At 44.0% G+C, this 17,119-nt stretch overlaps 1 protein-coding gene across 1 annotated transcript in view; it reads left to right on the forward strand.

The window, feature by feature from the left end:
- HKDC1 (hexokinase domain containing 1) overlaps positions 1-13,716 on the forward strand; it is a 38,947-nt gene extending 25,231 nt beyond the window's left edge. Inside the window, exons 11-18 of the mRNA XM_032608729.1 lie at positions 1,009-1,154; positions 1,248-1,367; positions 5,591-5,686; positions 5,868-5,967; positions 7,347-7,530; positions 9,483-9,638; positions 10,146-10,379; positions 12,819-13,716. Of these exons, the coding sequence (XP_032464620.1) occupies positions 1,009-1,154; positions 1,248-1,367; positions 5,591-5,686; positions 5,868-5,967; positions 7,347-7,530; positions 9,483-9,638; positions 10,146-10,379; positions 12,819-12,966 (1,184 nt within the window). The 3' untranslated portion in view covers positions 12,967-13,716. The remainder of the gene's footprint in view (positions 1-1,008; positions 1,155-1,247; positions 1,368-5,590; positions 5,687-5,867; positions 5,968-7,346; positions 7,531-9,482; positions 9,639-10,145; positions 10,380-12,818) is intronic.
- The last annotated feature ends 3,403 nt before the right edge of the window (positions 13,717-17,119 follow it).

Below are 17,119 nucleotides of genomic sequence, written 5' to 3' on the forward strand. Positions count from 1 at the left end.
CAAAACTGAGACTCAGAGAGGTTAGGTGACATACTCAAGGTCACACAGTTGTACTTGGAACCTCTCAACAACAAAGATCTTTTCTAGAGCCAGTATCGTTTGAGTCTACTTGGGGGAAAAACAATAAGAGCAGTAAAAGATGCTATTCAACTATTCATTCTTTCATCGCTTTTATCCTTTTGCCTTTATTCCTCAAAGTTTCATTAAGCACCTGCTACTTGTCAGGCTCTGTTGTAAGCACGGTAACAGAGCAATGAAGAAAACACAGTCCCTACACTTATGGAGCCTAAATTCTGTAGGGCTGGCAGACAGTAGACAAATAAACGCCAGGTGATGCCGTGTAATGACAGGGCTATGAAGAAAAATAGACCACCGTCAGGGGTAAGAGAACTGGCTGAGAGTGAGGTCGTTGGCAAATTCAAGGAACAGCAAAATGACCAGTGTGGCTAAAACAGTGAATGAGGCAGGGAGAGAGGTGAGGAATCACACAGAACAGACTGACATGCTCTGCAATGTCAGAGAACCGAGAGGCACTGCACTGGGGGGCCCTGGACAGTGATGGGCGTCAGACTCGATACAGTTTCTTATTATTAGTCAGGTGGGGGTGTGAGAATCCAGGGAAGGGGCGAGCAGGACAGAAGAATCATTTCATGCTCAGGATGAACAGCTCCTCTAGGCCATATGACAGGATGGAAGCACCTTCCCGAGTCCATTGTAGTCAGGTAGCCTGGCCTGGATTCACCCTCAGAGCCTCCCTGAGCATAAGTATCATGTGTGGCCTTTACCAGACAGCAAGAAAAGCAGGCTGGCCTCAGATGGGCTCAGGGTGCCTGCCCAGCGCCCTGACACTGTGCTTGGTGACCACCACACCCCTTTGGCCCATGAGCCCCAGGCAGGCAGGCTCTGGATCTGCTCACTTTCAGCATCACCTCTTCCTCCCAATGCCTGCACACAAGGCCCTGCTCAGTGCGTGCTGGTGGAATGCATCCCCCACTTTCTCCACCACAGAGAAAGGAAAGTTCCTCGCCCTGGATCTCGGGGGAACCAACTTCCGGGTCCTCCTGGTGAAGATCAGAAGTGGACGGAGGTCAGTGCGAATGTACAACAAGATCTTCACCATCCCCCTGGAGATCATGCAGGGCACTGGCGAGGAGGTAAGTGCCGGGCAGGGGGATCCGCACTCCAAGGTGCCAGCCTGCCACCCTGTACAGTGCAGGCCTGGCATGACTCCTACTCTCTCCCTGCAGCTGTTTGACCACATTGTGCAGTGCATCGCTGACTTCCTGGACTACATGGGCCTCAAGGGAGCCCAGCTGCCTTTGGGCTTCACATTCTCATTTCCCTGCAGGCAGGCAAGCATTGACAAGGTAAGACGGCCCAGCCTGGTGGGTCCATTCCCTCCTACACCTGGGGAATCTCAAGACAGCTCTGAGTCACTGTTCATGGGCCGTGGCCGCTGAGCCCACGCGTCCGGAGCCTGTGCTCCACAACAGGAGACACCACAACAGTGAGAGGCCTGCGTACCGCAAAAAAAAAAAAAAAAAAAAAAAAGATGATACAAACAGCTGGAGAGATACACCATGTTCTTGGATTGGAAGAATCAACATTGTGAAAATGACTATACTGCCCAAAGCAGTCTGCAGATTCAGTGCATTCCCTATCAAACTACCAATGGCATTTTTCACAGAACTAGAACAAAAAATTTCCCAATTTCTGTGGAGACACAAAAGACTCCGAATAGCCAAAGCAATCTTGAGAAAGAAAAATGGAGCTGGAGGAATCAGGCTCCCTGACTTCAGACTATACTACAAAGCTACAGTAATCAAGACAGTATGATACTGGCACAGAAACAGAAATATAGATCAATGGAATGGATAGAAAGCCCAGAGATAAACCTACACACATATGGTCACCTTATCTTTGATAAAGGAGGCAAGAATATACAATGGAAAAAAGACAGCCTCTTCAATAAGTGGTGCTGGGAAAACTGGACAGCTACATGTAAAAGAATGAAATTAGAAAACTTCCTAACACCATACACAAAAATAAACTCAAAATGGATTAAAGACCTAAATGTAAGGCCAGAGGCTGTCAAACTCTTAGAGGAAAACATAGGCAGAACACTCTATGACATAAATCACAGGAAGATCCTTTTTGACCCACCTCCTAGAGAAAGGGAAATGAAAACAAAAATAAACAAATGGGACCTAATGAAACTTAAAAGCTTTTAGACAGCAAAGGAAACCATAAACAAGACGAAAAGACAACCCTCAGAATGAGAGAAAATATTTGCAAATGAAGCAACTGACAGAGGATTAATCTCCCAAATTTATAAGCAGCTCATGCAGCTCAAGATTAAAAACACAACCCAATCCAAAAATGGCCAGAAGACCTAAATAGACATTTCTCCAAAGAAGATATACAGATTGCCAACAAACACATGAAAGGATGCTCAACATCATTAATCATTAGAGAAATGCAAATCAAAACTACAATGAGATATCATCTCACACCAGTCAGAATGGTCATCATCAAAAAGTCTACAAACAATAAATGCTGGAGAGGGTGTGGAGAAAAGGGAACCCTCCTACACTGTTGGTGGGAATGTAAATTGATACAGCCACTATGGAGAACAGTATGGAGGTTCCTTAAAAAAGTAGAAACAGAACTACCATACAACCGAGCAATCCCACTACTGGGCGTATACCCTGAGAAAACCGTAATTCAAAAAGAGTCATGTACCACAATGTTCATTGCAGCACCATTTACAATAGCCAGGACATGGAAGCAACCTAAGTGTCCATCGACAGATGAATGGATAAAGAAGATGTGGCACATATATACAATGGAATATTACCCAGCCATAAGAAGAAATGAAATTGAGTTATTTGTAGTGAGGTGGATGGACCTAGAGCCTGTCATACAGAGTGAAGTAAGACAGAGAAAAACAAACACCGCATGCTAGCTCATATATATGGAATCTAAAAAAAAAAAAATGGTTTTGAAGAACCTAGGGGCAGGACAGGAATAAAGACGCAGACGTAGAGTATGGACTTGAGGACACTGGGAGGGGAAGGGTAAGCTGGGATGAAGTGAGAGAGTGGCATGGGCATATATACACTACCAAATGTGAAATAGATAGCTAGTGGGAAGCAGCTGCATAGCACAGGGAGATCAGCTTGGTGCTTTGTGACCACCTAGAGGGGTGGGATAGGGAGGATGGGAGGGAGACGCAAGAGGGAGGAAATATGGGGATATATGTATATGTATAGCTGATTCACTTTGTTATAAAGCAGAAACTAACACACCATTTTAAAGCAATTATGCCCGAATAAAAACTAAGAAAAAAGAAAACAACTAGAAATAGAACTACCATGTGACCCAGCAATCCCACTACTGGGCACATGCCCTGAGAAAACTATAATTCAGAAAGAGTCATGTACCACAGCATTCATTGCAGCACTTTTTACAATAGCCAGGACATGGAAGCAACCTAAGTGTCCATCTACAGATGAATGTATAAAGAAGATGTGGCACATATATACAATGGAATATTACTCAGCCATAAAAAGAAACAAAATTGAGTTATTTGTAGTGAGGTGGATGGACCTAGAGTCTGTCATACAGAGTGAAGTAAGTCGGACAGAGAAAAACAAATACGGTATGCTAACACATATATATGGAGTCTTAAAAAAAAATTTTTTTTCCTGAAGAACCTAAGGGCAAGACAGTAATAAAGACACGGATGTGGAGAGTGGACTTGAGGACACGGGGAGGGGGAGGGATGGGCTGGGACGAGGTGAGAAAGTGGCTTGGACATATATATACTACTAGATGTAGAATGGATGGCTGGTGGGAAGAAGCTGCATAGCACAGGGAGATCAGCTCGGTGCTTTGTGACCACCTAGAGGCGTGGCATAGGTAGGGTAGCGGGGAGATGCAGGAGAGTGGGGATATATGTATATATATAGCTGATTCACTTTGTTATATAGCAGAAGCTAATGCACCATTGTAGAGCAATTATACTCCAATAATGATATTGAAAATAAATTAATACACATGGGAAGGAGGAAGCTGTGTGCAGCTGTCCATGGTCCTGAATGATCCAGGGCACAGGTGCACCTCCTGACTCAGGACACTGCGCCTTCAGGCCTCTCTCCCAGCAGTTCTGACAGGTTCATGAAGACACAGCTAAGAAGGAGGGGAGACCAATGGACAGCTGGGAGCAAAGCCACTGATGGCTGGGGAGAAAAAAGAGAGACTTAAAAATTGAAGTATAGTTGACTTACAATATTATATTAGTTTCAGGTATACAACATAGTAATTTAATATTTTTATAGCTTATACTCCATACAAGGTTATTAAAAAATATTGACTATATTCTCTGTGCTGTACATTACATCCTTGTAACTTATTTATTTTTTACCTAGTAGTTTATACCTCTTAATCCCTTTCACCTATTTTGTCCCTCTCCTCACTCCTCACCCTTCTGGTAACCACTAGTTCCCAAAAGAGAGACTTAGGTGTGGTACATATATACAGTGGAACATTACTCAGCCATAAAAAAGAATTAAATTGGGTCATTTGCAGAGATGTGGATAGGCCTGGAGACTGTCATACAGAGTGAAGTAAGTAGAAAGAGAAAAACAAGTATCGTACATTAACGCATATATGTGGAATCTAGAATGAACTGGTTTGCAAGGCAGAAATAGAGACACAGATGTAGATAACAAACGTTTGGACACCAAGGGGGGGAAGTGGTGGAGGGGGATGAATTGGGACATTGGGATTGATATATACACTAATATGTATAAAATAGTAACTAATAAGAACCTGCTGTATTAAAAAAATAAAACTCCAAAAAAAATTAGAAATACTTTTTCTTGGTATTATAAAAATTATACATGCTAATTTTAGGAAAATTAGAAAACATAGGCAAACAAAAAGGAGAGACCAAAAGGTACCAGTAATCTTGTACCCAGAGGGAACCACTGTCAACCCCCTGGTGTATGCATTGTTCCAGGCCTTTTTCCAGATTTGAGTGTGTGTGAGTTTTAAAATAATAATAGAATAAATCACCATCTATATTTGTTTAATGTGAGTTCACTTAACAGTGTATGGTGAGCATCTTTCTCTAACATCTAACGTCTCTTAAAGCATTATGTTTTTATGGTTGTAGAGCATTTCCTATATTGATGTACAAGATGATAGATCCATATTGTTGGAATGACAGGATGCCTCTAGTTTTTCCTGTGAAACAATGCTTTGATTAACATTTTGCAGCTTTATCACAAAGATGTGATTGATTGGGTAAATTAGAACTGGCCTTTGTTCTGTGCAGTCATGGCCAGGGAACATGAGTTGACCCTTGATAAATATGAATTGCTGCAATTATTCCTCAGCAGTAGACCTTGTCTGAGCATCACGCTCTGTGGCACCTCTGGGCCCAGTGTTAGGGCTACAGATGGAAGCACAGTCAAAAGCATTTGACTACTAGTCAGCTATAGTGCCTTGCATCTATTTGATGCTGAGATTGTGTAGTGGTCCCAGCAAACTATTGCTCAAATGAATTTGCCCTCCTTTCTTACAGGGAACACTCATTGAGTGGACCAAAGGCTTCAAGGCTACTGACTGTGAAGGGGAAGATGTGGTGGACATGCTCAGGGAAGCCATCAAGAGGAGAAATGTACGTTATGGTGTTAAGGCTCATGCCTGACCTTGACCCTTCCCCGAGGCCCCTCTGCTCTGCCCTGCCATCCTATACCCAGCCCTGTGACTCTGGCCTCTGCCCACATCAGGCTGATGTGCCCCTCCTGAGCCTGTTTGGCTTGCACATCCTACTTATAGTAGAGCTGCTTCCTTTGCAGGAGTTTGACCTGGACATAGTCGCAGTTGTGAATGACACAGTGGGGACCATGATGACCTGTGGCTATGAAGATCGTAATTGTGAGGTTGGCCTGATTGCAGGTAAGTGATCAAGCATGTCCTATTGGCCTACTCCCATCTGATCTTTTAGAGGTTCCCTTTTAACATAGTGAAGGGCAGGGGGCCATTGTTCCATTACGTAGAGGTTCTGAAGCCAGCTTTCTCCAAAGTAGAGACAGAGTTAAGGTTGAGATTCCAGGTCTCCTAATTCCCAAGTCTTTACTTAACATCTTTTTCCCTAAGGGTCCTAAGCCAAGGTTTTCTTTTCTGTTGAGGAAGGAGAATAACATAGAAAGAGGGGACTTTCAAATTAGCGCCTTGGGGCAGATTATTCTGGGAGGAAGGAGACCCCAGTTGGATCAGGTTGGCACGGGGCTGAGGGAGCTAGATTTTCATGTTGGCTCCAACATGCACCTCCTCTGTTCTCTGACCTCTTCTGGCTGTCAGGATGCACAGGATGGAGAAGAGTTGGAAAGAAACCTAGGAGAGAAGAAGGGAGTGGTCTGAGGTATGATATAGGCCTTTTAAGGGTCTTTTGGAAAAGTCTGGCAGTGTTTAAGGGCAAGGGTCGATTCCAGGGGGATACTCTAACAGGTGAAGGGACAGGTGGTATTTGAACAGGTGGAGACAGGGATGATGGGCATTCTCAGTGACAGGCACAGGTTAAGTAATCACAGAATCTGGGAAAGTTGTTCCAGCTGGTTGTCTGGGCTTCCTGCATTTAAGTAGTACATAGAACAGGAGATGGGGATATATTGAGATGTCTTCAATGCCAACTAAGAGGTTTCATCTCACTCCAACACTTACCTACTTTGTGACCTTGGGCAGGTTGCTTATTCTGTCTGGACTTGAGTTTCCTCATCTGTGGGAAGGGCTGGGCTAGATCTAGGAGGACAAAGAGGTAAGATTTGTTTGATTGATGATAATAGTTGCCTGGACTGTTGTGTTGAGAATAGTTCTGAGATCAGGTCATGGACAAAGGAGAAGAGGGTGGCTTTCAGATGCCAGGTGTCTACTTATCCAAGACCAGATGATTCCTCGTGGTCCCTTCTAGCTCTGACTGCTAATTCTGTGACTGCTTGGAGCTTACTTGGTGTGCCTGTGGCTTATCAATAATCATGAGGAGAAGGAGGAGGAGGATAATGATATCACAGGTACCAATTCTATGTGGAGGAAACTTACGAACATCGTCTCATTTTTTTTTCTTTATAACAAATCTATAAAGCAGGTATTATTTCCTTTTTACAGATGAAGTAATTGGCTCTCTGAAAGATGAGATACTTGTCTAGGGTCACCCAGCTATGAGTGTAACACCCAGTTGTATCTGACTCCAAACCTAAATTCCTATCTACTGTACCCTGCTGGCTCTTTAAGACGTAGTGGTGTCTTTTGAAGACTAAAGTCCCATCTTGACCTTTTAGGAACAGGCAGCAACATGTGCTACATGGAGGAGATGAGGAACATTGAACTGGTGGAAGGGGATGAAGGGAAGATGTGCATAAACACAGAGTGGGGAGGATTTGGAGATAATGGCTGCCTAGATGACATCCGGACCCAGTACGACAAGGAGGTGGACGAGGGGTCCTTGAATCCTGGCAAACAGAGGTGAGGAGAGCAGATGTGTGCATTTATGCAGGTTGTGCAGTGTACGACTTCAGCAGATCTAAGGGGGCGCTCCATGAGATAACATGTTACAGACACCATAGTTTGTATATTTATGACAACTCTCCATCAGATGTTAGTGAAATGTCTTATTTGAACAAAAGCATAAAGTTATGACAAGTTTCCAACAAAGAGAAAGAAGGTGAGCCTTTTTCTAATTACCACAATGTACCATAAGGTCTAGTGGTGGCTTTGGAAGTGAGGCAGAGGTTGTCAAAAAGTCCATTCACTGTGGACTGGGTGTCACAGAGGTGGGACATGGTGACTTACTGGGCCCTCTCAAGATGGGCTTCTAGTAGGTCCAGTTTAGAGGTCAACATCCTTAGTCTTTCAAGAGCAGGCTGCCAGGTTGGTGATCTCTGTTATTCTGGGGGTGGGGAAGTGGCTGCAGGTGATGGGTGGGAGTCCTGGTTCTCAGCCATGACGTTGTGTTCCAGCATGGGTCACAGTCACTTTGTGAGGTGTATTGCAATTGATAACCGTACTAAAAATACTGAAAATAATGATGGTTTAAAAAAAACACAAAACAGAGTACATTTTCACTTGCATTCTCACATACCTTCTTGAATAGGAGAGAAAGGGGTAGACAGGGATAGAGCTAGCGTATGGTGGATTGATCATTAGCCTGAGCCCATCCATTACGACAGGAATTGGCAAACTTTTTCTGTAAAGGACCAGATAGTAAATGTTTTACTGTCAGGCCATATGGTCTTTGTCACGACTAAACCCAGTGTCTTACTATATAATACAAGATGAAAATATACATTTATCATGATGGATGATATCCAAGTGGAAAATTTGAGCAGATAGGAAATGTAATGGGATGCCTGGGCCACAGGTGCCTCGCTGACTGTTGAACTGAGAAAACTCAATAGGAAGAGGCTTGACAAGACCAAGACCAGCCCTGGTGGTCCCTCACCTTCTTTGGCACTCGTCTTTGTAGGTGGGAGGCAGGTGAATTGTGGTCAGCCCAGCTGAACCAGGGACCAAAACACAAGGGACCTTAACAAAGGGCCTTATCTCTAAATCCCAAGTTGGGGCATCCAAGTTTTATGTCTGAATCCACTGGAAGCTCACGTTTTTGGAGTGAGAGTTTAAGGGGGCAATATACTTGAATTCACCTGCTGTCACCATTATTTGTCTAAGTGTCAGTTCTTTAGACTGATGAGGTCCTGAGCAGTTAAGAGAACACAAGTCCAGCACGTAAGTCTCAGGCACACTCAGATTTCCATTTGACCCTGCAAGCAGTGGCAGTCCAGCTCTGCATCATTGTTATTAATACTGTCACACATACCTGGGCAGCGTGCCTGATCAGTGCCTGTCGGTTGCAAAGCTCCTTTTTCTCTTGCACCTTCCGCCTTGGAGCTCACAGCCTGATAGAAAGGGGGAAGGGAGCTAACATTTTGGACCACCCTTGGTGTGTGCATACAGTTTAAATGTGTTATCTCATGGAGCAAAAGCTCTAGTGGAACAGATTTCTTCAAATACAAAGCCAAGGAGAACTAGCTTTGGGGCCAGGAAAGGGACTCACTTTAGCTTAGTGTCTACTGTGCAGCAGACGGTTGCCTCCCAGCAGTCTTGTGGGGTCAGGGTTTTGCTCCCTGTTTTATAGATGATGGTTTAAAGTGCTTGCTCAGGTCATGCAACTAATGTGTGGCAGAGCTGGGACCTAGTTCTTGCTCAATATGGCTCCAAAGCCTGGTCTTCCCACATCATACTGTCTCCTGCATGCACTTCTCTGGGCCTGCTGCCCACTCTGACCCACTGCAACCCAGGCAGCTGGTGGATGCCAATGGCATGCCTTCCACGCTCTGACTTGTGATCCTTTTGGATCACACCACTCACCAGCACTGATTTTCCTGCTCTCGCCAACCTTATCCCTCTTCTCTAAACAGATACGAGAAAATGACCAGTGGGATGTACCTGGGGGAGATCGTGCGACAGATCCTGATTGACTTGACCAAGCAGGGTCTTCTCTTCAGAGGGCAGATTTCAGAGCGTCTCCGGACCAGGGGCATCTTTGAAACCAAGTTCTTGTCTCAAATTGAAAGGTGACTCGTGATCAGTTTCACCTGCTCGGCTTGATGTGACAGGCCCTATGTTGGATGTGCCGCTGTCACACCAGGTTCCGGCAGATTTGAAATTTAAAAATAAAAAGAATAAGGGTCTGGCTGGGCATAGGGTTGCCTCCTGGGGTTGCTCCCTCTCTCCAGCTGTATCAGGACCACAGCACCCAGCTGAGGGTCCAGCAGCCTGTCTGGGCCCCAAGGTTCCTAAATGGTTACACAGGAGTTAGCTTAGGCTAAAAAATGATCCTCTTTTGATCCTGAAAAATGATGTGCTTACACTTTATTCTTTAAAGATGATGGGACTTCCTGGGGGTGGCAGACCTTCTTGAATCTCAGCTTCTAAGGCATCCTGCTCCAATCTTACCATTGCTTGGATCATTTTCTTCTCCCTCCCGCTTGAGCATCTAGGGATGGGGGCCCGTGAGCCCTGCGGAGCGGGTTCTAGGACCCCAGGAATAGGTCCTGACATCCTGCTCTGCTTGCCTGCAGCGATCGGCTGGCCCTCCTCCAGGTCAGGAAGATCCTGCAGCAGCTTGGCCTGGACAGCACGTGTGAGGACAGCATCGTGGTGAAGGAGGTGTGCGGAGCTGTGTCCCGGCGGGCGGCCGAGCTCTACGGTGCCGGCCTGGCTGCCATCGTGGAGAAGAGGAGGGAAGACCAGGGGTTTGAGCACCTGAAGATCACCGTGGGTGTGGATGGCACCCTGTACAAGCTGCACCCGCAGTGAGTGCTCCAGAGAGGCAGGGGCGGGGATGCTGAGGCTGAGTGTGGACCCTGGTGAATCTGACAGACGAAGTGCAGGCCCTGGGGGCTCTGCTTCCTAGTGCTGTGATGTGGGGTGTTCACCACCCTGTCTGAACCCCAGGCTCCTCATCTGTAACAGGCAGGCAGTAATAATCTCTGCCTCCTAGGCCTGCATCAGGGTTGAGTGAGTTCCTACATGAAAAGTGCTCTGCACAGTGCTCAGTAAATACAAGGGATTATTATTAACACAGTCTCACCTGACCTCCCAGGGAGCAATGAGAACTGACTGTTTTGCACAGTACAGAGCATGTGACAAGTATGAGCTCAGAGTCAGGAGGCAGAAGGATTAAGAGTGAGTTTGAATCCTGGCTTCACCACTTAGAAGCTGGGGGCCCCAGGGCCAGTTTCTTACTCCCTTTGACCCTAATTCTTTATCTCTAAAATGGTGACAAAAATCATACCTACCCCATAGGTTGTCAGGAGAATTAAGTCAAATAGTGTCTGTAGACTACGTGGCACATCAAAAAGCGGCAGTGAAAGCTTTTATTTTTATTTAATGTTTTATATTTTGTTTTGGGGATGAAGAAAAGTATTAGCAAGCTTATAAAAATTTCCAATCCTGCTGAAATGTATACATGAGCATATTATTACTGTAATCCTTGATGCTTAGCCCTTCCTATGATGCTGACTAATTATCCAGAATAACTGACTAATATCTTTTCTTCGTTTTCCCCTTGGGGGTTACATATTTTTGGTGTGGTTCCTACAAGCCTCTTCCTTTGAACCAAGACCTGACCAAGGGACAGAAACCACATGACCATTTCAATAGGTGCAGACAAAGCAGTTGATAAGAGCACTCAACAAACTAGGAATAAGGGAGCTTCTTTAATCTGATAAAAGCATCTATGAAAAACCCACAGCTGACATCATACTTACAGGCGAGACACTGGATGCTTTTCCCTTAAAATTAGGATGAAGACAAGGATGTCCACTCTTGCCACTGCTGTTCAACATTGTACTGCTTCTAGCACTGCCTCCAGATGGTTGTGTGGTTTTGTTTCTCAGTCAAGTTTTGATTCAAGGGAGAGGCTCATAGGAACCAGACCAAAAATATGTGACCTCAAGCAGAAAATCAAGGGTGAGTCTACACAAGGCAGTTAGGCAAGAAAAAGAAATAAAAGACATCTATATTGGAAAGGCAAAACTAAAACTGTCTTTGCAGATGACATGATTTTGTATATAGAAATCCTAAGGAATCCACAAAAAACTATTGGAAGGAGCCGAGAAACAAATTCAGCAAGGTTTCAGGATGCAAGATCAGTGTACAAAAATCATTTGCATTTCTATGCATTAACAATGAATTATCTGAAAATGAAATTAAGAAAATAGCATCAAAAAGAATAAAATACTTAGTAGTAAATTTAATAAAAGAAGTGTAAGGCTTGTACATTGAAAACTACAAAACATTGTTGAAATAAAGAAAACCTAAATAAATGAAAAAACATCCCATGCTAGTGGATTGTAAAACTTAGCATTGTAAAGAGAGCAACTTCCCAAATCTTTTTTTCTAATTGAAGTATAGTTGACATGCAATATTATATTAGTTTTAGGTATACAACATAGTTATTTGACATTTATATACATTACAAATTGATCACCACAACGTCTAGTAACCATCTGTCACTGTATAAAGTTATAGCAATGTTATTGACTATGTTCTCTATGCAGTATATTATATCCCCCGACTTACTTATTTTATAACTGGAGGTTGGTGCCTCTTAATACCCTTCATCTATTTTGCCCAACCCTCTAGTCCCCTCCCTTGTGACAATCACCAGTAGTTTGTTCTCTGTATCTGTAACTCTGTTTCTGTTTTGTTTGTTCATTTGTTTTGTTTTTTAGATTTCACATATAAATGAAATGTAGTATTTGCCTTTGTCTGACTTATTTCACTTAGCATAATACCCTCTAGGTCCATCCATCTTTTTGCAAATGGCAAGATTTCATTCTTTTTATGGCTGAGTAATATTCCGTTGTATATATATATACCATATCTTCTTTATCCATTCACGTATTGATGGGCACTTGGGTTGCTTCCATATCTTGGCTATTGTAAATAATGCTGCCGTGAACATAGGAATGCATGTATCTTTTCTAATTAGTGTTTTTGTTTCCTTTGGATGAATACCCAGGAGTGGAATTAGTGGATCATATGGTAGTTCTATTTTTAATTTTTTGAGAAGCCTCCATACTGTTTTCCATAATGGCTGCACCAATTTACATTCTCACCATCAACTGATGAGTGGATAAGCAATCTATTTTCCATCTATGCAATGGAATATTACTCATAAAAAGGAAGAAGTACTGATACACGCTACAACTAAGTGCTGATGACGCTTCTCTTTTTCTTTCTTATAGCTTTTCTCGGATATTGCAGGAAACTGTGAAAGAACTAGCTCCTCGATGTGATGTGACATTCATGTTGTCAGAAGATGGGAGTGGAAAGGGAGCAGCTCTGATCACTGCTGTGGCCAAGAGGTTACAGCAGGCACGGAGGCAGAACTAGGAACCCCTTGGGGTTGGGCCGCATGTGCCTTGGATACTGACCAGCCTTTCCTCTGGCAGATGAGTTGGTCAGAGACCAGCAGGCAAGCTTCTGGCTGACTTCACCTTCTGGATAGCCAAAAGAGAACCCCAGGTTCTTGGGTACTCTTAGCATTTTGTTACTGGTTTTCAAGGGCATTAAATGACATCTCCGTTTGGCATGTTTGGACCAAAGATGGGCCAACTTATAAAATCAAAGCATTGGGCCCAAGAGATCCCCTTTCAGCAAGTCTTTCAGTTGAGACCTGAGCTGTTAGTTCTCTGTGGCTTTGGGTCCTGTGGCTGCTGGGCTCGGAAACAAATACACGATCTGCCCATGTGGCCTGGCTGGCTGAATTCCCCACTGGGATGCTTCAGCCATTGCTTGTAATAGATTGAGCCATCTACTTGTGGATGCACATTTGAGAGGGATAGGGGCTTAATCAACTGGAGATCAAATCTAACTTGTCATTAACTTGTCATGTTGACTTCAAGCGTGAAGAGAGAACAAAAACTTTGGAGTATTCAGCCCCAGGATGAAGAAGCGTTGATGGCCAGGGAGCCCTGTAGGAAACTTGTCATGCTTAAAGTGAGTTATATCAGCACCCTGTAGGATTTTGTTTCTCAGTAAACGTGTGTGATGGGGAGGGTGCTGTTTGGGGCACCTGTTATCATTTTACATGTGGTTTTTGTCACTGCTGATAATTGTTTTAAGGACTGTTAGGTATATGAAATCCAGTAAATGAATAAAAATATTTGATTTCCCAAGAATCTTTGCATGAGGTTTTAATATTTCATCTGGGAGGCTCGCTTGGTAACTTCACGCTCTGTTGGTGGAATGAGGGACCCATAGAGTCAGAAGTTGCTGACAGCATCTCTCTAGTTCAGACTTCTTACCAACAGGGGAAAAATATATGGAATATCTTCTAAAATATCTTTGACAGATTATCCAAATTTCATTTAAATGAATACTTCCTGTGACTGGGCATTTACCACATGATCCTACAACTATTGCTTTTTTTTTTTTTTTTTTTTTTTTTTTTGCGGTATGCGGGCCTCTCACTGTTGTGGACTCTCCCGCTGCGGAGCACAGGCTCCGGACGCGCAGGCTCAGCGGCCATGGCTCACGGGCCCAGCCGCTCCGCGGCATGTGGGATCTTCCCGGACCGGGGCACGAACCCGTGTCCCGCGCATCGGCAGGCAGACTCTCAACCACTGCGCCACCAGGGAAGCCCAGCTGTTGCTTTTGAACAGCTGGAGTTGACCAGAAGTCCTTTCACCCTCCAAACTAACCTCTGCCTCTCTGGAACTCGGCCCCTCCCACATGCCCCATCAGTCTCCATTCTACCCTCCAGAACTAAGAGGAATTGGCCTGTTCCTGACCATTTTCCCAGTGGACATCCTCTCTCTCTTTCTCTTCATTTCATCACCTACCCCACACCTCTCTGCCCTTTATCTGAACCACCCATAACTTTCTACCTTGTCACAGAGTTATCTGTATGCATTTCTTATTTGGCCTAGTAGATTGTAAGATCTTTGTTAGATACATTTTTGTTTTGCCCCAGTGAACTCAGTGCTGTGCCATTCTTATTAAATACTTACTGGATGGAGGCATGATTGAAATAAAGTGTTCCAAGAAATTTTTCTTAGAAAAAGTGGAGACCATTATCATGGGAAACAAACTGAAAAGAATAATATTCCAGATCATCCAGGTTGATTTACTCTGATTTATGTACTTATTCCTAGTGCTAATTGTCACCATGTGCTGAAGCAGGATGTTCAGACAGAGAGAATGGAGGAGGCTGGAGGAGGGTAAGAGAGAGGCCAGCTGAGGCTGGGGACAGATGAGGGGGCTGAGGTTCCCTGGGAAATATTTTTTCATACATTTATGAAACAGGTGTGGAGATACTGTTGTGGACAGGTTCTAGATTTACCAAAATGAACTTGTTTTGTATTTTAGAGTTATACCTCTCTGCAGAGATGTTGTGTGGATTTGTTAAAATTATGTTTTTGTATTTTGAGGTTATGCTTCCTTGGGGAAATGTTTCACCTTAACAGATTTTGTCTTAGTCAACTCCAAACCTTGTTGTCCTTGTTATCTTTCCCCAGTTCTCCTCTTCCTTGGTAAGACACCCCCAGCTCCAAGTCCCGCTCTCTCCTGGTTCTGCTGCGGCGTCTCTCCCTTTGCCATCCTACCTGGATGGATGATCTAGCCCAGAGTTTCAGGGAGTTGCACCACCACATTCTCCTACAACCTGGTCTTTCAGCACATGTTTGGTAGGTTCAAGGTCACCTGGCCTACTTGTTTTTCAGTTTTGGTCTCTTACAAGAAAGAGAAGCCCCAAGGTATCTATCCCAAGGTATGTAGGCAATCTTGTACATTCTAACTAATTGATAGCATCATAGAATCCTTGAACCAGAACGGAACTGCAGAGAGGGCAGACATCCATTGTGCTGTGTTTGGACAGGCCAGCCCTTGAAACACCCGGGGCAATGGAGGGCTAACTTCTCCTCAAAGTTTACTAGGTAAGACCAGCAACCATGCAACCAGGTAAACTGTCCTCGTGCAAATCCCACAGACATCCTCTTAGGAAGGGCTTCATGATCATCTACATTTTCTACCCCTGTGGTGACTCTCTGCCAGTAACCTTTTGGCTGGAAAGAGCTGATGAATATAGATATAAGAACTAGATTTTCCCCATGATTCTGACTCTCCAGAACAAATGACCTCATTCCCACTTGTCTGTCTCCAGAACTCTTGTTTCCTCTTCCTTCCATTAGCTGGAATGGGCACTCCATGAGAATAAGGACTTGGGTCTCAGTTTTCCTGTTCTCCCCAGAGCCTACCACAGTGGCTGGCATTGAGTAGCATTGGACAGTTCTCTAAATGAATGAATGAATAAATGCTAAAACAAGCACGTGAATGAATTATTGCTCTCCTTTGAATCACTCCATTCTTCTGTCTCAGCCAGTGGCACTTGAGCCTTATACACAGTAGACACTCTATAAATGATAGTTCAACAAATGCTAAGCCCTGTTCTAGGCACTGAGGACCCAGTGAAATGTAAGGTACCATTCCTGCTTTGTGAGAACTCACAGGCTAACAGGGAAGGAAAGACATATAAATATATGCTTTACAATATGGTAAACAGGAACAAGATGAACACACAATTCGTGACCATGTCCTGCATCCTTTAGATTGGGAACTCTCAATCTCTGTGTGTGCGCGCACATGTATGTGTGTACACACGTGTGTGTGCGTGTGCACCATAAACCCCTTTGGCAATCTTATGAAACCTATGGATCCTTTCTCAGAATGTTTTTAAATGCATTAAATACCTAGGATTACAAAGGAAGTCAGTGGTAGTGAATTACAGTTATTAGAATATTAAAGTGGTAGTATGGTAGTAGATGTGCTTATTTGTTAATGCATTCTATGACAAGTTCCAGCAGGAACCTAATAACAATCATAATTTTCCTGATGAGTGTAAACAGTATTTTGAGACATTTGTAACAACAGCACATATATGAAAACTTCCATGGTTCCCACTGGAGACAAAGTTACAGGTGCTGCTAAAACTACTGTGGTTTGCTGCCCACATTCATAATGGATGGAGAGGCTAAATTTCAATTAGAGGTGATTGAAATAAAGTTGAAACTCTTTTCCAGAGAAGTTTATGAACTCCTCGCTTTGAGAGTCCCCCCTCCCCACCCACCCCTCACCATGGGGCCCAGGTTAATCATCTCTGATCAGAATGTCCTAATAGAACTGGCACATTTAGGGATAGCATCTTAGATGGCAGAGAGGCACTATGCTTGGATTCAGAAGAACTAGGTGTGCTGTTTAACCTTCCTGAGCTTCAATTTCCTCATGTGCAAGAGGAGACTTTATAACAGCCTGACGTGGTTATGTGAACAACACAAGCTAAACTGTGGACATGTGGATAAGCTATGAGCCGTTTGTATACGTGTGAGGTGGTGTGTTAAGGTCGGTAGCCGTTGTTGGGGGCCCGTCTTATCATGGGTATGATCAACATTAAGGTCCCTCCAAGCCTATTGTCCGAACATATGGCTGGCTAATGACTGGCAACTGGGGGAAATGCATTTCTCACAACCCCTTCCTTCCACCTCTGACA

Source organism: Phocoena sinus, chromosome 16 (genome assembly GCF_008692025.1).
Source record: "Phocoena sinus isolate mPhoSin1 chromosome 16, mPhoSin1.pri, whole genome shotgun sequence".
In the NCBI taxonomy this organism is placed as follows: Eukaryota; Metazoa; Chordata; class Mammalia; order Artiodactyla; family Phocoenidae; genus Phocoena; species Phocoena sinus.